The following is a 26193-nucleotide window of genomic DNA, read 5'->3' as shown; positions in this document are numbered from 1 at the left end:
CAATTCCAACAGATTTCACACTAAAAACGCTTATGACCCTGTGGAGGTGGCAGCATCGAATCAGTGGCACATGCCCTCCTGGCATGCACTCTTTACAAAGACCTGAGGAACGAGATTATCACCCCTCTTATTGTCCATCCCAGGTCCTCCAACCACTGCCAGTGTCTTTTCTCCTGGCAGATCAAGAGGAGTAGGTGACAGCAAAGATTGCAAGGTTATTAGCTGGGACAATCAGAATGAGGTCCACTGTTTGCTGATTCAGGATCCTAAACTGTATTTTATTATAATCGACTTTTATTTTGTTCTGTGTATATCGTAACGCTCTTTTGTTGCCATGGCCGATGGCTAACGCAGATAAAGTTCTTGTTCATTCATCCCACCATTCCTAGTTAGCAAGGGGCAATGGGAATTTGGTCTCCAGCTGTTTTGGGGCTACAACTCCCACTATTCCTAGCTAGTGCTGGATGATGGGAATTGGGTCTCCAGCTGTTTTCAGACTACAACTCCCATCCCTAGCTAGCGAAGGATGATGGGAGTTATGGTCCCCAAAACAGCTGGAGACCCAAGCTTGGGAAACACTGGCTTATGCACCAAACTCTGCAATAACCATTCCTGCCGGGGCACTAAGACACCCCTTCATTAATGTAGTCCATAAAAGGCACCAGAAATTCAACAGCTGCTTAAAAACAGGTGTTGTCCAGGAGCCGGTGCCATGCGGACACTGATGGCGCCTCTCCTAGCCCAGCTCAGCTGGGGCCAATGTGGGTGGGATTGACGCAGGCTTGGCGGGAATAAAGATATTGAAAACAACCACCACCACCCTCTTCTCATGCGCCCCTGAAGAGGAGAGATAGCTGGAGGGCAAGGCTCACGCGTGTGGGGAGGTGGGCGAGACCCTCCCGCTGACAAAAAATGGGGCGCCCTCCAACCCACTTAACTCCACAAACTCGCTCCTGAAGCGGCGGCGGCGTCGCTGCCACGAGCGCTATTAATGACTGACAGCACCGCGGGGGGCCTGAAGGCGGGAAAGGAAAAGGCTGCTTTTCCACCACAACCGCCTCAGTCGAGCCGGGCCGCTTGCCTCGGCCTCCTCCCGCCGACGCTGCTTTCCCGCCCTCCCGAGCTGACGACGGGCCCCTTCGCCGGCCAACTTCTCTCCTTCCCGCTATGAAGCCATGGCTGCTGCTGCTGGGGCTCCTGCTGTTCCACCAAACGCTGCAAAATGGTGAGTCGCTGCTGCGTGTCTTGCGCGCCCCACCGCCTTCCAACGCTCAGCAGCATCCCTTTCAAAAACACCCTTTAAGCCCCCCACCCACCCCATGGCGTGTATCCCGTGCCACGCCACACTTGTAAAACTTTTTGAGGGGCGAGGGAGAACTGCCGCCCCCCCCCCCCCAGTTTCTGCCGCCTTTCCCGCCACTTGGCAGAGCGCCTCCTTCTCCTGGCTAAGCAAGTGTGCTTCAGATTAATGGAGTCCGTTATAGCTGCTGCTGCTGCTGCTGCCACCCCTCCTCGCCCCGGGAAAGAATGCTGAGAATTTGGACGTGGGGTTTTTTTATTCTGTTTTTCTCCACACCCCATTTAGTTACCACAGGACTGTGCTGCTCAGCATAGCTCACACACATAGCTTTGAAAGCAAACCAACAAACCCCAAAACTTGTTTTTTTTTTAATTAAGGTTTTAATATGTTGTGGAATATCGCATGGTGTTACTTTAATGTAATAATGTATTAAGGTTCGAAGTTAGAGGTAAAGTAGGGTAACGGCGTAAAGCATCCTGGTAAAATTTGCGATTTTCACCAGTGGAAGAGATGATCAATCGGTGTGTGCAAAGCCTGGCACAGTCGTGCATTTAAAGCTCCACATGAGCATCAAAGGGACTCGTATCTGATAATAACTTCACACGATTTTTATTAGTCGGTTAGGATGCCCAAATGTCCAATCCAGGTAACTTGAGGAATATTATTTGCCTGTCTGTGATACTTGGTGCAGAAAATATTGTCACATTGCAAGAAATGTCTACCAAAACTATTTTGGGGGATTAATTTTGAGATTGAGTTGCAGGACGTTAAACTGTTCTGCTGTGGTCATGCTCCATATCTGATATGTATTGAGAGAAAGATTAAATCAGTTTGGTTCTGGGTGCATGTTTGTATTGAATATGGGTGTCTAGGCTCAGTCTGGTGTTCTAACCATTGCACCACTCCTAGGGGCTGAGGTCTTTTTGCCTCCCCCCTAATATAATAATAAATATAATTAATAATAAATACTGTTTAAAAATTTATCCCGCCCATCTTGCTGGGTTCCCCCAGCCACTCTGGGCTGCTTACAACATACAAAAAACCACAACAAAGCATCGAACATTAAAAAACAAAATATCCCATGCAAACAACAAACAAAGCAATAAATCAATAGAAACCAATAACAATAATAAACAGTTTACTGTTATACCCAAACTAAAATAACTGCCAATCCTAATTAAACATTTAAGCAACATCAGTAACTCATAATTAATTCAAAGAAGCGTTTCCTTGAATAAAAAGTTAACTTCACTGGCCTCAGGTGATTCAGTTTTGTTCCTGGCCTATGTCTGACTCCAGCCCTTACAGCTTTGGACACTTGCTAATTCCAAGGCACTAGACATATCTAGCACACAGCTCAGCACATACAGGTCTTAATTAGAATTTAATCACATTTTGTGAATCTGAGTTTGGTGGCAGGTAGGAAAATGAGAGTACCCCTACATATTTTTTAAGGAAACTGGATTACATCAACTGGGCAACTGCAATGCCCTGAAAGATGTATATACCAACAATAGATATGATTTTCTTAATGCTTGTATACGCAGGGTGTGTGTGTGTCATTTTTTTGCATGAAATTAAACCTTGGTTGGAAACAGCATGCTGCTTTTGCTATTGGGTGGGCATGCTACTGTCCAGTCACAGCTGCACTAAAATACTGAATTTCTCTCCTGTTTTTGTTCTACTAGGGAACATGTGGGGGGTGGGGGAGTTTCATAATGAACCAGGCAGTCCTTCTCAATTGTTTGACTCTAGAGACTAAAATTAGGGTGACATATCTACCCTGAGGAGGCCCGAATACCATCTTCAAAATGAACCAGGAAATTCCTTCTTGTTGTCTTTTTAAGAAACGAAACCTGATAGCTTGAGGCCCAGTACAGATGTGCCCTCCCACCCTGCTCTGTGGCCCTTGTTCAACTTGATTGTCAAATAGGCATATTTATCACAGTATCAAGTAACCAACAATACATGAATGAGCTTGCTTAGATCAGTCACTGCAGGTGAAATTTGTGTTTCTGTTCCAAAACACAGTATTTCCCCATGGAATCATTTATAGGCACTAGCACAAGGATAAAGGTAAAGGGACCCCTGACCATTAGGTCCAGTCGTGACCGACTCTGGGGTTGCGCGCTCATCTCGCATTATTGGCCGAGGGAGCCGGCGTAAAGGATAATACAGTACTAATTAAAAGGGGAATATATTACCTGGAAAAACATTAGAATTAAGGATTACAAGTAGTTTTACATGCACAAACCAAGTTTAGTTTTGTAAAATTCTAAGACAACTTCCAAACCTATAATCTCAGCTGTTCTTTCTACAACTATGTGTTCAAATGAATGCTGACTAAGAGTAGTAGCTTCTGGCAAAGATAATTGATTATACACAGAAGTGTCATTTTATCCCGTGGGAAGACCTAATCCTAGTAATTGCTTATTTGCATGTGTTAATTTAAATCCATGCAGATTTTAAAATTGCCTGTTGGTGAGCATCCTGAACTAACAAAAATTGGAACAGGATGTATATACACACAAAAGCCCTCCGTGCTGTCTTGGCCTATTCAAAATAAATTGGTAACAAATGCTAATCCTATGTCAATACTGTGGATATTCTAGATTCCTTTCCATATGTGAGGTGAAAAACCCCTTTCAGGAAAAATTTTGTACCCAAAATAGAGCATGATGTTTTCTTCTTCTTCTCTCGTGATAGCTATTGGTCAGCCTGCAAAGAACAAGCGTGCGAAGGAACCAGGAGAAAACAGGATTAAACCCGCTAACAAAAAAGTAAAACCCAAAACTCCCAAACTAAAGGAGAGAGAATCCACAGATGCTTCTCCAAAGATCCATTCCATAATGACACAAGTGATGGATAAGGGGCGTTTTCAGAAACCTGCTGCTACTCTGAGCTTGTCTGCAGGACAAAATTTAGAACTGCGGTGTAAAGGAAATAAAATTGAATGGAGCCATCCTTCAGATCACAACAGGGTCAGGTAAGACTTTGAAAGGTGGAAAGGAATAAAGTTATGCCCAAACTTTACTGTTTTTTTTTAATCAATGCAAATGTTGATGTCCCTTTGGTAAAATATATTGGAATGTATAGAGAAGGGGAAAAGATTTCAGACCAGAAGAAGGATTTATGACAGACCATTGCCAGTGTTCAGTTTCCATAGAGAATTTCACCTAGAACAGAACTCAAGCTTAATAGAGGGGACAGGGGCTTTTGCTCAGATGTAATATCTGGAAACTTCTTTGTTGAAAGAATTGTAGCTGTAGTGCTATCATGTGCATATTTATCCAGAAGTAAGTCCAAATAATTCATTAGGACTTCTGAATGGATTTAGGAGTGCAGCGGTAGTCTTGTTTCACACACGTGGTTTACAGAAAATTAGTTTTCTAACTCAGATGTAAGCTTCTTATTGGGTATATTCCCATCTGCCCAAGAAATACATAACAATAAAAGGTTGATGTTATCACAAGAGGAGAATGTTTTGTTAACATTGTAGACTAGATTAGGAAAGTAGTCTTTATTTGTAATTACTTTTAGCTTGCCATATTGCAAACTATGTGAAGTAAGCTTTTTTCTAGATACATCCTGCACCTGCTGTTGCAAGATAGGGTTTTCTACACAGAATAGCATTCTTAAGATAGAAGTGTAGATGAATTTTAGCTGCGTGACAAGGGCCCCTATCTAAGTTATGTTCCTCACCGTGAACATATTTTTTTGGGGTGTGTGTGTGTGTGATTCCCTAGGAGAGTCACCAAATTTTAATTACTATTAGAAATAAATGAATACATTGCAGAATAATAAAATGTGTAAGTCAAACTTCGATATATATGGTTAGCACTATTTGTGTTTATAGTGATTGGTATCTTACATTGGGATAATGATTTTAAGAAAGCTCATATAATTCATTGCCATAGATGTTGTGGCTTTTGCTACAAGTACCAATTACTCTGAAATGTAATTTAAATAATGGCATGGAAGAAGTGTTTGAGGTTTTACAGACCTTGGTAGCCAGAAAATGCCATCCCTTTCCAAGATGCAACATCCCTCTATCTCTGATGAACTTCTATCACACTCAAGTTAGAAAATACATTAGTTGGCCAGATGCAGTACAGTACAGTGGACCCTCTGGATACAAACTTAATTCATTCTGGGGGTCTATCAGCAACCTGAAAAGTCCATATCTGGAGGCGCCGCTTCTGCACATGTGGGTTTGCCACGTTCCCAAGCCGAAGTTTACGTATCCAGAGGGACGACTTTCCTGACAGTAAGAGCTGTTCGACAGTGGAATTTGCTGCCAAGAAGTGTGGTGGAGTCTCCTTCTTTGAAGGTCTTTAAGCGGAGGCTTGACAGCCATATGTCAAGAATGCTTTGATGGTGTTTCCTGCTTGGCAGGGGGTTGGACTGGATGGCCCTTGTGGTCTCTTCCAACTCTATGATTCTATTGCAATTATTCCAAATGGTCTTGTTTTTATTATGCAGTTAACTGAGCTGCAACATATATGACCACTAGATGGCAGATTTCACCAGAAATATTATTGTCACATAGTCTTGACCAGAGGCAGTTAATAAGTACCGTATGTAAAGGCAGAACTGACTGTACTTTTAATGGGTTTGTGTAGTATTATGCCGAAATGCCTGACTGTAAAAGTAAGCGAGGTACTTTGACAAATGAAGATCTTTTTTTCCAAGGCTTGATGTCCTGGAAGGATATGGTAAAATAGAAATGAGGACTCAGTAGTATTTTTTAGTACTTCAGTAGTCTCAGCATTTGGCTACCCATTTAAAATACTGAACTTTCAAATGAAGTTTTCTAAGGGTGCTGAGAGTTGTAAGGAAACCCCTATTCCCCTCCCAGAGCTATAGTTCCCTGAGTAGTTTAACAATCAATCCCTCTCCTCAGGGAACGATTGGAGTAGTAATAATAATAATAATTTATTATTATTATTTATACCCTGCCCATCTGGCTGGGTTTCCCCATGTTAGTAACCATATTAGTCTGCTGCAGTAAAAAGTTTTGTGGCATCATAAGTGCTAACAAAGTTATAATTGTGAACTAGATCTCCCGTATGTTTTTATTAACTTACAAATGCCAGGATGTTTATCTACATTGCATTGTGAATGGTCACTTTAATTACTTTGCATACATCTAAACTTCATTGTAATTATCCCCGTGTTTATTTTTGCTACTTCATGTCCCTCTGACGCTGCTGCTCCTTTTCTCTCTCTGCACCCCTGTGTACCTTACAACTCAAGAGGACATTCCATGTACATGATGAAGTAGACTATGGCCTGCCAAACTTATACCATAATACTATTGCGAGTTTGGGGGTGGGGGTGGAATCTTAACAGAATATCCCACTGTTCAAGGGCTATAATGGCCCTGGTTTGGGTTGTTATTATAAGCAGGCTTTCTGTCACAAAAGTGGTCTGAACAGAAGGCAGTCTCCAAAAAAAACCCAGAAGCAACATTTAGGATGTCCATCTCTTATCATGCTGATGGTGTGCATATCGTCTTTGTCACTGTTTCCCAGGTCATTCAGAGCTTGTGGTGTTGGGCTGCATTTTTCTGTTGCAAAGAGGTATTAAGCTGATTTGACATCATCACTACTAGTTCTTCAGCAAGAACTGATGACACTAATAACATATCTGATCTGTTTGCTTCTTTCAGCACTAAGAAATCTCCAAGCTCCCATATCAAGAATTTCATCACTCTTGTTTGTAATAGTACCTTTTCTCCCAGAGTCTGTGAGGGCGAAACCCTTCATCTCCTTGTAGTTTTGGCTACATCTCAATCAAGATAGGGAAACTGCTCTTGACTCGTTGGGAAACTGCCCTTGACTCTATTTCCTTAGTTACGGTATCCTTGTGTTCTTACTTCAGTAACTACTTGCACATACAATTTGTGTGATGATATAGATTGGCAGCACGTGATATTCAACCTGCAAACCAATGATTAGAATCTACCCTTGGCCTTTGCAGAACTGGGTAGCCCTCAGAAGCATAAATGCAGGATGATACTCTACTATAGGGTGATTAATATATGTTCATCAAGGTTTACTCCTTAAGCATATGATCTGTTAACCTACAAACGCCAAGTTACTGCAGCTACCCTCCTTCCAAGTTGGTATTTGTCAACTTGTTTGAAATGGTGAATATGAGTCTTTGGTCACATCCACAAATCCATTAAAAACACATTTTTATCACTTTAATAGTCATGCCTTTCTTCAAGAATCCCAGGAATTGTAGTTTACTCCTCACAGAGCTACAGTTCACAGCACTTTAAACTACAGTTCCCAGGATTATTGGGAGGGAAGCCATGACTGCTAACTTGATAAAAGAGAGCTTTTCATGTATGGTGCAGATGTGGTCTTTATTCTGGGATGTCTTCTTCCACATCTGTCTGTCTGGATTGCAAAGCTATTATTCCAATGGTCTGCTTCAATGTGTGCTACTTCTGACGACTGCTAAAGTGGTCTTCAGATGCTGTACTTGTCAGCATCTAGTCATTTGGTGCCTGTTTCCTGTAAATAGTGACATTAGTCAAATGAATATGCAAGGGTGTAATATTAATTTGCTTTATGGCATATTTTATCAATATTGTGAGGATTAATTTTGTTTCCTCCATCTTTATTCTCCATATAAGTGCTACTTCTTTTCTTATTAATGTTCTGTTCATTCATTCATTCAGTCTTTAGAAGATTAGGCATCACGGACTGCAACTGGAGCAGTTTCTGCCAATTGCCACATTTTGCATTTCTCTAGCGACATACTTGCATTGAGAAAGAAAGGGATGTGTCTGAAATTTGTGCACCTGTTTTTCAGGATCTGCTGTACGTACAATGCTTTGATAAGCTCATCACCAATTAAGGCAATCTTCATGGGCATAGAAAACAGATTAAGGGGTATCTCTTATTATTCCAACTTTCTTGGTAAACATGCAAGCTTTTGACTTACAAAGCATTCATTACCAGGAAGCAAGCTTTAGTCAACTGTTTTAGCCTCTGACAGAAATGTAAATGTTTGAGAAAGAACTCATAGGTGGTTAATTCTCCACTGTGTATGGCTGCACCTCACTCATGCAAAACAACAAATGTGTCTCTGGATACATGCTGTTGAGCTGCAGAAGGGGAGACTTGCACCCAACCTTATGCCTTCTCAAGGAGTGGCGAAGGGTAGTAAGTCTCAAGCAGACAGTATATCCATAATGCCAGCACAGCGGGACCATCTGGTCTTGTGCAAGAAGTTCTGAATTGAGCTACTGTCATTTAAAGAGGAGAGCAGGCTAATCAGAAAACAGTTAGCATCCTAGACAGTTGCCGATACAACAGATTAATCAGCAGGGGGTTGCAGGCTGTTTTAATGACCTAAGGAACTAAGACCTCTATTAAAGCTGGCTTTTTGTGTTGATGGATACAAACAAGCAAACAACTCAGATACCATTCTGTTTCTTCTCCTCAGACCGTTGCAGTTCAAACCCTTTGCGCCAGAAATTCGAACCATTTTCAGATTAACACTGAAGTCCAATGAACTGGTTTCAGAACGATCAACTTGCTGAGACCCTACTTCTAAGTAAATAAGCATAGGATTAGGCTGCACATAATTTAGATATCAGAAGCTGGTAGCTACTGATATGGCCAAGGCTGGGTGTGTTTTTTTATACTCTGCTTTTAAATGGAAATTTTATACCACAGTAATCTAAATTTTGGAGTGAGAAAACTGAATTCTGCAATGTGTCTAAATTGTGCATATTAAGTATATTTCCTTGTTTGTTTTGCATAATATCTTAATGCTTCTGCTAATCAGTGGGAGAGACAATAAACTATGCAGCAGGGCTCTGAAACTGTGGTCCGAAGTGGTAGAAACTTTTCATGTACATCTGGCTTTCTAGCATATGAGATAGAAACTTGCCTTTAAAAGGACCCCCCCTGAAATTTCTATGATTTTTTAAAGTTTCACCCAACATCAAACTCTGTGTTAGCACAATGTTTGCCTAAAATTAAAAAGCACACCTAGGCTTTCATGTACAGCCATACCTCTTCTTGCGAACGCTTCATGTTGCATTTTTTCAGGTTAAGAACGCGGCAAACCCGGAAGTATTTACTTCCGGGTTTCGCCACACATGCAGAACCGTTCTGCACTGTTTGCGCATGTGCAGAAGCGTTCTGCACATTTCACGCATGCACAGAAATGCCGCTCTGGTTGCGGATTTTTCGGAACAGATCTTGTCGGAACAGATCTTGTCTGCAACCAGAGGTACCACTGTATAGTACTGATAAATCTACATATGAATTTATCTTGTGCTATTTAATGGGTTCTTCATGGGAACTAACATTTCAAAAATAGATCCCAGGTTGTATAGGTATTTGGACAACTTTTCTCGGTATGGTTTATATGTTGGCATCTCCGGAATATATGTTGGCATCTCCGGAATAGAACTAGCTTTGCTTTGGATGAACTGAATCAGGGCATATGTTGGTGGAAAGGAAACTCTGGAACAGATTGATTTCTTTCAAAGTTCTAATTATTTAGCTTCCTTAGGGATACAGTATGGATTTTCTTAGGAAGTTATTTGGTTATTTTGACTGCTGGATGGTTTATATGTAGAGGGTTTGATGGATAGCTTATTGTGTGGAGAGAGTTGAGCCAATCAAACTGTGGTTTGCTAATTAATTCTGACCTTAATTTGCCTCATTCAATGGTGCTCTAACGATATTTAGCAGACTGTGATAACGGGGGGGAGTCAAAATTCTTCAGGCACAACTGCTCTGTATTTGAGATACTCAACATTGAATATCTTACCATTTTCTCTGCAGGCATGTATTCCTAAACCACAGTCACATTATTCACTTTTCAATTAGCTCCCCAAAAGGGGCTCATGAAAAGTATTCATCCCATGGCTGCCACCAGCCAAGCCCCTTCCCATGAGGTCCAAAGATAAGCAAGGAGCCAAGCAAGAATCACAAGTAAACAGCTGAGGGGTTGCTCCCCATTTTCTTCTTCCTGTGTGCTGAATATATAGAGACACAACTGGGAAAGAGATCATCTTCTCTTCAAATTACCATATCTAACCCCGTTAGATATCTCAACCAACCTAAGGACCACACCCTCTCAATTAGCCTTTGGCTAATTAAACTACCTATATAGCCTTTTAAACTGTGTGTGTGTTGAGGGGCAGGTTGTTGGTTTTGTTTGTTGCTGTGTTGTGCATGTTTGTGTTTTTCTATTGTAAACTGCCCTTTAATCCTCAGTTGTAATATAGAAATTTAATAAATAACAGTAGTAGTAGTAGTAGTAGTAATAATAATAATAATAGTTTTTTTATATAGTGCCCAGGGCATATGTCATAGGGTTGCCATATTTTGAAGAGCAAAAAAAGAGGACACATTTGCCGACTTCTACTTTTAACTATGGATCTCTGTGATGACTCTACCCATGAAAAAGAGGACGTGTCCTGGAAAAAGACATGAAAAACTGAACGCTGCCCTATGCAATCTTACTGACATCGCCTTTGCTTTCTTATATCAAGAGCCAAGAAGCAGAAATAAATTGTATGATGGTATTTGTTGCTTTGGTCATGCAAACACTTGCAAAATATTTATGTTTTGATCAGTGTTAGAAATTAGCCAGGCGCGTTTTGCTGCTGGCATGGGTCCAGTTGCAACTACGTGGAGTTTTTTGGGTCACAGTTTATAAAGCTCTGCCTTAGTCCATAGTTTGTACTATTTTCACTGTGTGTGTGTGTTTCTCCTTCTTGCATTCTGGGGCAAGTGAATTGTTGTAAGAGCAAACTACAGTCAAGCAATGTAGAATCGTAGATTTATATATCTGTGTTTCTAACACTGGTTTTGATCCCATAAATCAATATCATCAACAGTATTAACCAGTGACATTTAATTAGGAGCATCTGTGGTGCTATGTCTCATTCTCCTTACCACATGTGATGAGTAAATGTGCTTGGTTTTTACATTATGTCATTACGTTATTCCATCCCATTCATTTCAATGCAAAGGAAATGCAATACATATGGCAGGGGAGGCGGGTAGTAATTATATTGTGTGGGCTGAAAGCAACACCAACAATGAATATTGATTGTATCTACTGGATTGATTTTAGTTCTGAGCATGTGATGAATAAGCAAACATTGGCAGTTTCTGCTACCATTTCCGTTTTTGTTAGAATTCTCCAACATCCTTGCCTGGGTGTTTTGTATATTGAAGTCCAGCAGTAGAGGTTGGCCTGTGTCCACTTCCCTCTGTTGTTGCCAGCATTCAAAACTCCCATTGTTCTTGGAGCGTTTTGCAACAGGGAATTTCATTAATGCGAGCAGTTTCTGAGCTCTGAGAGCATTACTGCGCCTAAGATTTCAGATTAAAACTGCCACTGCTGGAACGAAAGGAGGACCCTTTTCTGCCTCCCCACTTCTAGCTACTCTCTGAGGACTAGAGAAGGGACCCCCATAAGAATATTAAGGGGGTGGGCATGGGAAGTATGGCTTCGTTTTTTGCAGTCTTCAGATGAGGACTAGACCATGTGAAAAATGAACATAAGAGTTTAGCTGCAATTCATTCATTTTCAGCTTCTTGCTATATATAAAAAAAGCGTGCCTAGACATTCCGTTCTTGTGCCCATAACCTAGGTTTAAGGTGCCATTTTGCTCCTGGCTTTTATTTCTCAGTTTCTAACACTGGTTGCTAGTATCTTGAAGAGAAGGAACATGGGCTCCAAGTCCCCATCTCCACTTCTCCCTGCTACAACCTTGGTGGTGGCTCTTGCTCCTGGCGCACCTTTTGCACAGTAGGTAGAAGTTCCCTGGCACTGGCGCCATTAGGGCCAAGTTCAGACCATCATTCTGAACTATGGTTAACCGGACCTTGATTTATAAACCTTGACTTGGTGTGTCATGTGAACTAGGCCTTGGTGCTGACTGTGTGTGCTCTATGTATGTATGTATGTAGCGGTATGCATGCATGCAGAGTGAGTGTATGTGTGTCTGTGTGTTTCAGCTCTGGCTACATCCCCTTTCGTTTTGACCCCACCCACCACTAGCATGTTGCCCCATTAAACTTGGCTATGAACCAATGCAGCTCTTGGACTGAAACGGTCCTCCATAACCTTTGACTTTGTGCTTTCTCTTTGTCCTTGCTAGCATCAGGCAACATGACAGATATGGGCAGCTGATTCTGACAAATGCCACTGCAGCAGACACTGGTCAATACAGCTGCTGGCTCCTGCAATGCAGTGGCTACAGTTGCAAGAAGGATGAGACCAAAACGGGCTCAACGTACATCTTTTTTGCAGGTAATGGAATGGATCATTGCTCCCAAAGGTACAAAGGTCCTTCCTTAATGCTATCTTCCCCCCCCCCAATCTTTGCACTTCACGGTATCCCTGTATTGAGTGGGCAGCAAGTGTTTCTGATAGTGCAGATTATGACCTCTTTTGTGCTCATTAGTTACATGCTCATTTTTCAAAGCAGTTCATTTCTTAGCACTGCTGTATTTGGGTTTGCAATCAGTCATCGTCTTTTGGTGATACATTATCTTATTTAAGCTTGTTTACACAGTAAAAATATTTAATTGGAGATCAAAGCAAGTTAAAAAAGAGGAATGGTTAATTAGTGCCTGCTGTCTGTTTTGTATAAAAAATTTACAGTCAGCCGCATTATGGTTATTTAAGGTGTGCAGTAGTGGATGAAGTTAAAAAGTCACTGCATGCACATCATCCCTTAATGCAGCCTTCCTCGAGCTGTAAGTTTTTGACTACTTCTTTCCTGACCACTGAATGTTCTGCTTGGAGCTGATGAGACATCTGGCAGGTACCAGGTTTTTTTTGGGGGGGGGGTAGGTGTCCCTAATGAATAAGCAATATAATAATGTGAGGTGAAAATGCACTGTCTAAAGAGTGGTGATTGAACTAGGATACCAAGTCTACAAATCATGATCGGTACGGATTTGGGGCCGTGAGTAGCGCTGTGGTCTAAATCACCAAGTCTCCTGGGCTTGCTGATCACAAGAATGGCAATTCAAATCCACAGGACGGAGTGCGCTCCCGTTGCTCTGTCCCAGCTCCTGCCAACCTAGCAATTTACCAGTACGGATTCTGATCAGAAGTAGAGGATTCTAGGTGGTGAAGTTAGTACAATAGCTCAGTTTGGAAAGATCTGCTTATTTTTAAAATTCAGAAATGCAGTCACCATTTAGAGACTTATGCTGGAAGATCCAAATACGCTGTTATGATTCTTTTAAAACTGCATGCAATGTGTTATGGAGCCTGCATTTGCAGTCTGAGAGGCCCTGCTGAGCACATGGCCACATTCAATAAAGGCTTAGTGATTTAGGGCTTAGTGTTTAAATTCAATTGCTAAGTATTTGAAATTACAACTGAAAACATAATTCTTGCAGAGGTACTATGGTTGCTTCTCTCACTAGGTCAGGCTTGGACAACTTGTTATCCACTTTTCATGTATGTCATTCTTCATGTGGCTTTGGGGGGGGGGGGTGTTTCACAAGGCTCATTAGTCTCCCAAGAACGGTTTGTTTACCCCTGAGATAGACCAGGCATTTGCTTACAGGGGACACGCAAATTAGAGATGCAATGAAGCCATTATATATTTCAATTAGTTCTTTCATTTTCTTTTATAAAACTACTCTTAAAGGTTACTTGTTGGGCAAAATCAGAATTCTGCTAATAAACCATTTCTCCCATTATTGATGTTTTTGCTATGGTGTCGGTTAAAATGGTAATGACTGTGCATGATTTGCCTTGCTTCTTCATACAGATAAAGGGGAGCTCTTTGTGCCCTCTGCCAGTTATTTTGAAGTTGTCTACCTCAACCCAGATAAGCCAGCGGTAGTTCCTTGCCGAGTGACCAGCCCGTCAGTGAAGGTCTCATTGCACCAGGAGTTTCCAGCCGAAGAAATCCAAGTGGATGGAACCAACATTACTTATGACGTGAAGAAGGGTTTTATCTATAAGCATCCAACATCCGATCACAAGGGAGTGGTTTACTGCAGAGCAGAATCGTGGGGAGCGCCTCAGATTTCCATCAAGTACCAGTTGCTTTATGTGGAAGGTAAAAAAACTAACTGAACGGCTCAGTCTAACATCAAAGTAGTTCTACTGTACTCTCTCAGACACACTGCTTTAAACTGGCCCTGAGTAATTTCCCACACAGGTTAACACAGTGGTGATCTGTGTTTATGGTGACGCTGGAGGCGCTGTGGTCTAAACCACTGAGCCTCTTGGGCTTGCCGATCAGAAGGTTGGCAATTTGAATACCCGCGACGGTGGTGAGCTCCTGTTGCTCTGTCCCAGCTTCTGCCAACCTAGCAGTTCAAAAGCAGTGCAAGTAAATAAATACAGTAGGTACTGCTGTGGTGGGAAGGTTAAATGGCATTTCCATGTGCTCTGGTTTCCACCACGGTGTTCTGTTGTACCAGAAGCGGTTTCATCAGTTCTGGCCACATGACTCAGAAAGCTGCCTGTGGACAAATGCCAGCTCACTTGGCCTGAAAGCGAGATGAGCACCACAACCCCACAGTCACCTTTGACTGGACTTAACCGTCCAGGGGTCCTTTACCTTTGTTTTACCTTATGGTGAACTACCTAGGTACTCAGGTTTATACTAAACTACTCGGGCTACTTCACCACAAGCAAAACACATTCAAGTGTTCTGGTTACAGGTAGGTAGCCGTGTTGGTCTGGGTCGAAGTAAAATAAAAAAAATTCCTTCAGTAGCACCTTAAAGACCAACTAAGTTTTTATTTTGGTATGAGCTTTCGTGTGCATGCACACTTCTTCAGATACAGTGAAATGGGAGTTTCCAGGCACTTATGTAGAGAAGGGGTGGGGAGGGGTGGGGAGGGGGAGGGGGGATCCCCCATCCCCACCCCTCCCCACCCCTTCTCTACATAAGTGCCTGGAAACTCCCATTTCACTGTATCTGAAGAAGTGTGCATGCACACGAAAGCTCATACCAAAATAAAAACTTAGTTGGTCTTTAAGGTGCTACTGAAGGAATTTTTTTTATTTTACATTCAAGTGTGTTTTCTGAAGTCAGCCAAGTAAAATTATCAGCATAGTGAAACTTTCCAAACCTCGAGCATATATCTACTTTGAAATTGAGGCGGAAGATAGTAGTTCTGTTATCTTTATGCAATACCTACATTTTCCACAAGCTATGTTAAAGAACACTTAAAACCAATACTACAGTAATATATCTGCACCCACAAATTTTGCCCCCAAACAGCAATTGCAGCTAATTTGTGAGTTGTGTGTCTGTTGGGTGGGGTTGAGCAATAATGAATTAAAAATCGGCTTTGAGTAGAATTTTAAATTGTCAATATTTTTTCCTACTCCCTGCGTAAATGTTGTTGTCAGTAACTTGAGTGCAACTATTAGCAGCTGGTGATCTTGGTTTCCATGTTGTGGAAGTTTCACTTGCTGATTTCTACAAGTCAAGCTGGTCTATCTGCAACCCCGGTAGGCTATTAAAAATGTGGAATCGCTTTTTATTGTCTCTCGCCCATCTCTTTGAACCAGTCCCTAGTGGCCCGCCTTCAACTACAATCAAAGCATCATCTAGTACGGCAGAAGGTGGTGATGATATCAGTGTTCTGTGCACAGTTTTGGGGGAGCCAGATGTAGAAGTGGAGTTTAATTGGATCTATCCAGGGCAAAAGGTAAACTGCTGCTTGTTTTGTTATTTCTCTTTAAAAAAAACCAAAATAGAAAATTATGAACACGCAAATAAGTCTATTTTTTTTAAATAGATATTTATTGATTTTCACAATAGAAAAGGGATTTACAAAGGTTTAGAAGGGATGGGGGATATACAAAAAAGCAAAAATACAAAAGTCAGGAAAAACAGAAAAAACCAAAAAATAAAAAAGAAAAAATAGAAAACTATATAACTTATCTTTATCACAGTGTATATTGGGACCTCCTCGGGTTCCCGTCCCTGTGTTTCTCAAACACACTTCCAATTTAGCAAATTCTACCTCTAAATATTCACTTTTAATACTAAATTCTTATTTTCTATTCTAAAATAACCTCTTTTACCTAATCCACAGATTTATTTACCGCTTAATTTCTATTCTTAAAATATTACTTTAGCGTATTTTTTTAAATACAATTTAAAATCTTTCCACTCTTCTTCAATTGCTTGTTCTCCCTGGTTGCGGATTCGTCCGGTCATCTCTGCCAATTCCATAAATTCCATCATCTTCATCTGCCATTCATCAATCGTTGGTAACGTTTGCTGCTTCCAGTATTTAGCGATCAACAGTCTCGCAGCTGCAGTGGCATACATGAAAAAGGATACCTTTCTCTTGGGAATCTCCTTCCCTACAATGCCCACTAGGAATGCCTCTGGTCTCTTCACCAATGTGCCTTTTAGCACTTTCTTAAGTTCATTATAAATCTTATTCCAGAAGTCATTCACCAGTGGACATGTCCACCACATGTGGTAAAATGAACCTATTTCTTTCTTACATTTCCAACATTTATTGTCATTGTTGTGGTAAATCTTTGCTAGCTTTTCTGGTGTAAGGTACCATCTGTACATCATTTTCATTATATTCTCCTTTAATAAACTACACGCAGTAAATCTAATATTTTCCTTCCACAACTTTTCCCAATCCTCTATCATAATATTATGTCCCACATCCTTTGCCCACAAAATCATAGCATTTTTAGTTTGTTCATCTTTTGTATGCCATTCTAGCAGCAATTTATACATTCTCGAGAGTATTTTCGTCTTAGGTTCTAACAATTCTGTTTCCACCTTTGACCTCTCAATTTGAAAGCCAATTACTCTATCCATTTTAAACGCTTCATTTATCTGATGGTATTGGAGCCAATCATCCAATTTACCTTTCAACTCCTCATATGTTTTTAATTTAACTTGGTCTCCATCTTGAATCAACAAATCTCTATATTTCAACCAACCGGTCTCCATATTTAATCTTTTGCGAACCTTGGCCTCCAAGGGCGAGAGCCAATTTGGCGTTTTTCTTTCTAATAAATCTTTATATCTGGACCAAACCTTGAACAGTGAATTTCTAACAATGTGCCTTTTAAAACTTCCATGGGCCTTAACCTTATCGTACCACACATATGCATGCCAACCATGAACATTATCATAACCTTCTAAGTCCAAAATATCAGCGTTTTCCAATGTAAACCACTCTTTCAACCAGCAAAAGGCAGCTGCTTCATAGTAAATTTTAAAATCAGGTAGAGAGAAGCCTCCTCTTTGTTTATCATCAGTCAATATCTTATATTTGATTCTTGGCTTCTTCCCTTGCCATATAAATTTTGATAGCACCTTTTGCCATTCTTTAAAACAACTCAGCTTTTCAATTATTGGTAATGATTGAAATAAAAACAACATCTTTGGCAATACATTCATCTTAATCGTTGCTATACGGCCCAATAAAGACAATTTCAGGTTGGTCCACGTTTCTAAATCCTTCTTAACTTCATTCCATAATTTCACATAATTATCTTTAAACAAATTTAAATTTTTTGCAGTCATATAGACTCCAAGGTATTTCACTTTTTTAACAAAAGATAAACCAGTTGTTTCTTGCAATTTCTCTCTCTCTTCCTTATTCAAATTTTTATCTAGTACTTTAGTTTTGGATTTATTCAATTTGAAACCTGCTACCCTTCCAAACTCTTGAATAACTTCCAGAGCCCTCTGAACACTGGACTCTGGATCTTGTAAAGTTAACACCAAATCATCCGCAAAGGCTTTAAGTTTATATTGTCTCTTCCCTACAGTTACACCTTTTATTTCATCATCTTTTCTAATCCTGTCAAGCAGGACTTCCAGGACCGATATAAAAAGCAAAGGAGAGAGAGGGCACCCTTGTCTTGTACCCACGCAAATAAGTCTAGCATGAACTTTTGGAAGGCGTGAAAACAAAGCTTATTAGCTACAAAGTTGCTGAAGTCTTGACGATGCAGGCAGAGGGTAACGTTGACTGGTAATCTTTTTTTCCTGCCACTATTAGCTTGGAAAGATTATACACAAAGGCCTGATTTGGCCCAAAATTGGCCATCCATGTTTTGGATAAGTCTGTACCCAAAAAGCCTAACAAAAGGACTACTATAAAGTTAACTACATGAGTAGACAAGGAATATGCTTTACATTATGTGTGGTGATAGTGGGCATTAGGATAAAATGCAATTTGTTCCAAAGCCTCTTTCTGGTTTTGAGAGGTGGTAGATTCTGTTGTGCCTTTGCAATATGGTGCTTGGATATTTTGAATATTTTTACCACAACTGTGCCTGAAGTGGCACAGTTCTGCCCCATGATCTCTCATGCATAAATCCCACTAAAACCACTTTAAGTCTTGACAAAACAGATGGCATGACTACATACCAAATGTCTGAAGTTCCGCCTACTGCATGGATTCAATTAACTTTTCAAAGATGGTATTTAAAAGACTTAAATCTTTACATCCTTGATCACCTTACACTGGTGAGTCCCAGACTCGGCTATATACCAAGTACCCGAACCCAAAAGAAATAATAGGACCAGTTTTCCCCAAGGTGTTTAAACTAGACAAAATACAATTAAGGAAGTATTGAGGATGTTGTATTAAGGCTGTAATCTGCTGTCAGACTCTGCTGGCCTTACTTCCAGTTAAACGTGCCTAGGTAGGATCTGGCTGTACGTCACACATAGGTGCTAAAATTCCCCAGTAAGTAATCTTTATCTGGCATGAATACAAAGGGATGCCAGCCTTAAATGGACATTTCCCTCTTCATATTAAAAGGGCAGAAACAAACAAGACAGCCCTAGAAGCAGCAAACACATCTTTCATTGTATGGGAACAGCTGGGATTCTTATTGCAAAACCAGCAGCTTCGGCATCTTCCGCAATAGCTCTGCCATTCAGATTAAAACTCCTACGCTAGCAAGTAAACTACTGTTAATAAAATTAAGTGCTGTGTTTACAGAAATGCTTCTGATTACTATCTCATGTTAAATGTTTTCCAATCATTAGTATGAAAGGCCTGTGGTTATCCAAGACTCTTGGAGGCTGATCAACAGAGGAATTGGTCACACCACGAGAATTTCCGAGAGCCTTATTACTGTTGAAGATTTTGAGACCATTGATGGTGGAAACTACATTTGTATAGCTCAGAACCTTCGAGGACAGACCACAGTAGCTGCCTATGTTGAACTCATCTGACATATTGAGCTCTTGGACAAGACGGAACAGGAAATGTATTGCTGGACTGTTTCTGGCTAGCTTTGCCTTCAGAACTTGAGATAAGTGGAAACAAATCTTAATATAATTCATTCTTACCTTAGAGCAACACAAATGCAAGCATGTGGTTGTAAATGAGGGTTATTGTGCAAGTGTAGCACAAGGGCTTAGAAACTGAGCCAGGAACTAGAATATCCATCACCCAGTGTTGCCTCTCCCACTCAAAGTGGCCTTAGAGAAATGACCACCCTATCTTCATTATGGAAACACTGAATTACCACACAGGGTTGGTTGCAAAAGGGTGCTAAAATAAGTCTCCATCACATGCCGAACACTAAAGCACTATATAAATGCTAAGCATTAAATATAACTCCGGTCACTTTTTAGGAAATATACATTTCAAAGCCATAATCTCACAATATTATTTTGTCATTAAGAGATAAAAGCTAGCTAAGTTAACGCTAAAATTAGCCTTGCGCTTTAATTTGCACACATGAAAAGTAAATAAATATCACTTGTAACATAGACGCACATGTCTCCTGGTAGCTTGGAATGTAATGTTTATTTTGCGCTGTAAAATTTATCCCCCCTGCAGAATTAGTCATTGCTGTACGTTTTGTAGAAATTGCAGTACAATATATGTGAGTTTTAATATGCCATCTTTAGGTATAATAGACAGCTGCAGCCTAAATGGTTGATGTTGTCGTTTGTAAAATACGTATCAAACAAATAAAATACTCTGCAAGTTTTAAGCATTTGTAGATTTAATATTAAAAGTAGTTTTCTTATATCTATATAGGGGGCATGACTTACTGCATGTTACTAAGCTGTTTACATAGAAGGATCTAGTTTTAATGTTCAGTGTGAAGGTCTTTTGCTGATCACACCAAGCACCAAAAGAATTCTAAGAAAATGTAGAATTCAAATTGAATTCAAATAATTTCTATTGGTAACTGCATTTAGAATTAAGCACTCATCCAGCCTCTGTAGAAGGGGAACAAAAACAACTAACATCTTTTAATAAGTTTTATCCTCTAAAGCAGCTGTATGTTTTGAGCAATACAGAATGCCGGATGATTCGATGAAACACTTTGTGGCAGCTTATTCAATCTTATTATTACTGTGCACAAGGTCAATCTAAAACAGAAGCCTCTTCTGTATAAATGGCTCAGAATGTGGATGTTATGCTTATAACTGTAAAAATATCTCTTTAGCCTCAGTATTTTTGCTTTCATGTCTAAACAGGCAAGAGTCTTGAACCAGTAAAAAAAATTTATTTTAATTTTCAACACTCAAGTACATATAATCAAATATGACCTTGCCAAAGAAATTGCTCCAAGTCATACTTTTAAGCCAAGTTTCAGCCTATATCAGATTTTCATAGTTATATAAATCAATCTCTGAACAACAGTTTATTTAGAAGTGCTGATATCTCTAGCTACATACAGTGCCATAAATGGGTTTGGGCAGGCAAAATGCTTCACAGGAGAGGCACACGTTACACAATGTAAAATTAAAATAATTCATCCTTGAAATTTTTCATATTACAGAGTAATATTTCAGTAAGTAATAACTAAAAACCTTCTGCTGTTGGAGCCAAAGTTTAACAACGTTTTTTTTTCCAGTGCTCCTTCAGTTTTATTAAAGGGGACAAGGATATCTCAAGACCTAGCTCTCAAATTGTCAACATATTTGCTACAAACCATTATGGGTTGAATCCAATGCTGTCACTGCATGTGTGGGTCAGTCTTAACTTGTGCAACATGCCTTCCCCTTGTACTCCTCAACCCTGCATCCCTCTGTGCCCCCAGAAAGTCTGCTCCAGAGTGCCTCCAACCCTCAAGCAGATTGAGGGTACTGGGGGGCAGCAGTGGAAAGGAGAGGATGGGCAAGTCCAGTTGCAAAAGTGGAAGTCTCTCACTTGCACAACCGTCGTATCAGCTACAACCCTATGATCTCATCAGACTTTGATTAACAAGTTGATTATTCAACAGAAATGACGGTACCATAGCACTTAACAGTCCCATCTAGACCTGATAGCAGAGATAGTGTTTAACCATAATAAAGAATGCATTTGTACATACAAGAATACATGTTGAACAGGTCATTAACAGAAGCGGACATGCAGTGAGTCATCTTCAGATTTGTAATGCAGCACTGAATGTTGCCTATGACACAGACATCTTCAACCTATCATGTCAGCAAAATAGTGTTTGTTTTTCGGATTCCTGAAAATCTCATGCTAAATGAAATGGGGGAATGCAGAGTCTTGCAGCCAATTGGTTAAAGTGCACATCGTCAAGTTATCAGTTTGGGATGTTTGTTCTTCACAATGCAAGGAAGTGCTACTGGCAGCTGTACACAAAGGCTGTATTCATACAAAATGCTAAGCCAAACCCTTGACTAGGCAAAACTGAATGAACATGTGGGCTCTTAGGGAGCAGCTTCTAGCCATTTGGCTCCTCCCTGGGAGCCTGCACATTTGCTGTTTGGCTTAGTGCATTATGAGAACACAACCAATCCTCTTGTTCTATCCTAATCATAGCCTGAATATATATATATTTCCTATCCTGTGATCTCAAGTCAAATCAAACCATTATTCTCCACAGCTGTCGTCACCCTGGAAAGGTTGCATGTCTGAACTATCTACCACCAGATATCTAAAAAAAGGAGAGGGAAGAACATTAACTATATAAGAACGGGGTTTCCCCCCCCCACCTAGTTATCTAGGAAGCTTAAAAATATTTTGAATGACATTTTGTGTTGTGAGAGGTTATCGGTCTCATCTTAAATTCCACTATGCAAGTAGGCAGACAATGACAAAAATCAAATAAAAATAGCATCCTTTGACTAAACTGAAGCAGAGAGATAAGGAAAAACGTAGAGCACAAGCGGCAGCTTTTCCTTAGTCCCAGAGAAGGGAAAAATCTATGATGAAACATGCATAATGGCAATATTTTATTCATGAAGTACATGTCACTTTATTCTTCAGCTTTCGTCCTTTATAATATACATAGCAAAGGTGGCTGCATCACACACACATAACACACTCACCGTGTGATACATTCAATTCACTCATGCCACTCTCAGCGTCTCAAGGTGTCTATAATAAGGAACGTATTAAAGGTTGTGATCTTTTATTTATAAGCCCCTGAGCATTTTTTTTCTCCCTAGAGTTAGGTGAAAAAAGGCAAAAAAACGAACAAGACTTTCCTTGCTCTTTTAAGTGCTTTGTGCAACAATGTTCAGAGAAGTTATCACTGAAGTCTTTTTGTATTCTTTTAATAAGGAGATGCACTGTTTCGAGTTCTAGCCATGAACTCCCATTACGTTACAGCCATTTCTCATGACAGTCATTTCCAGTTATATTTCAATCACACGCAGCTAATATAGCTCTTTGCTCCCTCGATCCATGTTTTTTAGTTCTGCAGACCAAAAATGAAATGCCTGTATGGAGAGTGTCTCTTCGTTCACAGTGGTGTCATCTAGGCGATACCGTCGGGCTGGAGAAGGAGCCTGAATTCCTTGGCGATTGAAAAGGCATTGGGGGAGTACTGGGGGAGAGTTTTCTCGGGCTGCACAGGTCTCCATTGTGTAGCTTCCACAGAAGTTCTTCATTTTCCATTGACAAGCGCTTATTTACCATTGATTCTTTCTCCAGAGACTCTTGCAAAACCGCCTGTTCGGTGGAAAGTTGCCTGTTATGAGAGCGAGAGAAAGCAGACGGTTACTGTCTAGGTTGAGTATTAGCAAGTCACAAGTTGGACTACCAACAATATGCTGCAGTGTACCCTCTTTCCCCAAAGGTGTTTCTGTTCAGGATTTCAGGTAGCTACAGCCTTCTCCAGAGTTAACAGACATGGTTGCTGGATTAAATCTCCCACCAGTCCCAGCCAACATAGCCAATGGTTGGTGGTGGTGAGAGTTGCAGCACAGCTCTCCTAGTCTCTGATGTTTTTTTCCCTCCTATCCAACAATTAGAATTCTGTGGTTCTTGAGGGCCACTGGGCAGTCTCCCTGGGCTGTTTGGTGGTTGCTTTTTGCTCTCTTTGGTTTTTGTTTTGTATTTCTGCACACCTGAGAGTTCACTCGTGTGTGCAGGTAACTTACTTCCTCCTTAGTGGTTTTGTTGTGGCTCCAGTCCTGTCAGCACTCAACCTCGAGCTAGAGAGGGAATGATCATGTGACCATATTGTGGTTTCCACTCAGCTGCTTGTGGTGCAAGGAAACTCTCCGTGGACAAGGATAAGGATGGAGTAGCAAACTGCAGAGCTTGCCTGGTCTACATCCTTGCCCTTAAGAGATGGTATCCCCGTAATTCTACAAAAGGGCAAAGCCAAGCCACTTTCCCCGCAATGGATTTAACAGATTTAGCTTCCTGCAGCAAGGAGTGGAGAGCAAACTTCTTGAAGACACAAGAAACAGCAAAAGGAGAAAGAGTAGTTATCTGATCCTCCTTTTTAAAAGCTACACTCTTCCACAATTCAGAAAAAGTTACCACCAAAGACTAGTAGTCTAACTCCAAACATAAGCAGTCTGAGCAAGTACTTTCACAAATCCAGCATAAAGAGCTTAAGGAGGCTGCTTTCTCTTCTGCGGGGACACAAAACCTCAGTCATTTATCAAGTAGTACGGTACTAATTCTCTATGCGGTGGCTCTTCAAAGCTGTCTGTACATTAAGTAGTGAAGCAGAATCTCTTGAAAACTGTCCTTACGCATGCCCCTCTGAAACTATTAAGAAATTGTGCTAACTAGGTACGTCCGCATTCAAATGCTGTGTGGACTGCTTTTGTTCCTTTTACCGCAGGCACGCCCCACCTGCAATAGGCTCAAGGTAGCTTGCAGTTTATACTATTACACTTGCGTTCTCTCTACTTTCTAACCCGCACCCCCAAACGGAGAATGATGGCAGCTGTTAAACTACAAGAGCAACTCAAACAAGTATTTTAGAATTACCTGGAAAGCTCCATGTGTCTGTCCATCCGGGCTTTTAATTCTTCATTCTCCTGCTGAAGTTTTCTCATTTTCTCCACTAAGGCTGTGTTGTTCTCCACCTTGAATAAATGTGCAGATTTAATGTATGGCTGGAGGGGGAGGCCTGATTTATTTTAGATGAAGCCAGGATGTCCTATTGCGCCAATTTTTAAAATAACATCTCAAAATCTACCACAAACATTTATTTTTTAAAAGAAAACTTGCTATTACAGCTCCAGAGCTCAAGCATAAATTCTCTACTACAAACTTATAAAATGCCTCTTTCACCCTGCACTAATCGAGTCTGTCTTGTTAAACTAGTAAGAAGCACCTTATAATTGAAAAATAAATAAATGGGAGAGTTGACCGGAGTCTTCCAATTACTTTTGTTCAGCATCCTTATGTTTCTGGCTGCACAATCTGGATTTATGGTCAACGTATTGTGTTTAAGAATTAAATGCTGTGGAATTAATGATCAAGGGCAGTATAAAAATCTCTAAAATTACAAATACTATTTAGCCCTGCTGTTCCTCCGCATACTCTGGAGACGAGAAGCCTAACTTATTTACATGTGCTCTGAGACCAGTATATCATCTCAGAAACAATGGCACCCACTGTCCTGGGATCTCAATGTCCCTGATTATTATGGTGTTTGCCCAGCGTTACTGCTGCCAATTAGATGACACACCCTGCTGGCTCCTCCTGCCTCTGGCACAGCAAAAGGTTTCCATAATTTGTCACACTTTAAAAAGCATGTAAAAGAGGGAGGCGCACATCTCTCTGTCTCTGAAACCACCATTCTCAGTTTCCTGTATGGGGTCACTGTTCAGAATATTGCTTATTCTGCTCTGCATCTGCATTACTCCAGCAGATATTAAGCAGAGAAATAGAAGTTTGCATAAACACCCTCAATTTACATTCTCTTTCCCCATCAATAGAGCAGAATTGTTATACCATGTAGCTGATTTATTCAGAATGTTTCAAATGTTCAATATTTTAAGTGTGCAAAGGGCCCCACATATTATTTCAGTAACCCTGACAAAGGTTCGTGATGCGCTATCTTTATATGATAGATGGGAAGGGCTGAGTCAGAGAGAATGATGGACTGCAAAAGTTCATAGCTGTTCTGTAATTTGTGGTGGAAACTTATTTAGTTAAAGCTAATTAATTTACGTTAGCTCCACAGAGGAGTATTATGTTTCCAGTTTTAGTCCTTATTAACTCCTCAGTAATTTGAATTTATCACTACAGTGTTTACTTTTGCATTATCAGCACAAATCCAGCTTTTGGAAGACTAGCACTCCAAGAAAAAGCTCACCAGTTTTTCCATCTTCAACAATTTGATATCTTGTTGATGTAGCTTCTCATTTTTGATCTCCAGCACTGCTTTCAAACTTTCCAGTTCTTGTTCCAGATACATAAGCTGAGGGTTTTTCTGCAAAATGACATGCAAAGTTAATGGAGGCCCCCTCAAGGTTGCCATGCATAGCAAACATATTTTAATTTATGACTGTAAATATTGACTTGTTAGAGATTTCCTTAGCCAAACACACACACACTCACACACACCAAGGTACATCTAAAAAACTTCAAACTCGCAAGCTGTTTGTATGAAGGAATAGACGTCTCTTTAAAACAAAACATTCACAAATGCTCTAAAAATGTATTTACAGCTCTTGTGAAATTATTTTA

General features: G+C 40.5%; 2 protein-coding genes across 10 annotated transcripts in view; one reads left to right on the top strand and one right to left on the bottom strand.

Annotated features, from left to right (window-relative positions):
* Positions 1 to 821: 821 nt before the first annotated feature.
* Positions 822 to 20278, top strand: PDGFRL (platelet derived growth factor receptor like). The gene is made up of 6 exons (XM_035112834.3): positions 822 to 1225; positions 4007 to 4286; positions 12450 to 12601; positions 14082 to 14375; positions 15845 to 15984; positions 19320 to 20278. The coding sequence occupies exons 1-6, from the start codon at positions 1168 to 1170 to the stop codon at positions 19506 to 19508; spliced, it is 1113 nt and encodes a 370-aa protein (XP_034968725.2). The 5' UTR covers positions 822 to 1167; the 3' UTR covers positions 19509 to 20278.
* A 502-nt stretch (positions 20279 to 20780) lies between these two features.
* The window catches only part of MTUS1 (microtubule associated scaffold protein 1), a 109936-nt gene continuing 104523 nt past the window's right edge, over positions 20781 to 26193 (bottom strand). For all 9 annotated transcript variants that reach the window (XM_060278831.2, XM_060278833.2, XM_035112825.3 and 6 more), the window contains 3 exons: positions 25820 to 25936; positions 24484 to 24581; positions 20781 to 23224 (listed from right to left, as the gene is read on the bottom strand). In XM_060278831.2, the coding sequence (XP_060134814.2) occupies positions 23008 to 23224; positions 24484 to 24581; positions 25820 to 25936 (432 nt within the window). In that variant the 3' untranslated portion in view covers positions 20781 to 23007. The remainder of the gene's footprint in view (positions 23225 to 24483; positions 24582 to 25819; positions 25937 to 26193) is intronic.

The sequence above is a fragment of the Zootoca vivipara genome, chromosome Z1, assembly GCF_965207765.1.
Source record: "Zootoca vivipara chromosome Z1, rZooViv2.hap1.1, whole genome shotgun sequence".
Classification (NCBI taxonomy): Eukaryota; Metazoa; Chordata; class Lepidosauria; order Squamata; family Lacertidae; genus Zootoca; species Zootoca vivipara.
This window is presented reverse-complemented; position numbering and strand designations above follow the sequence as displayed.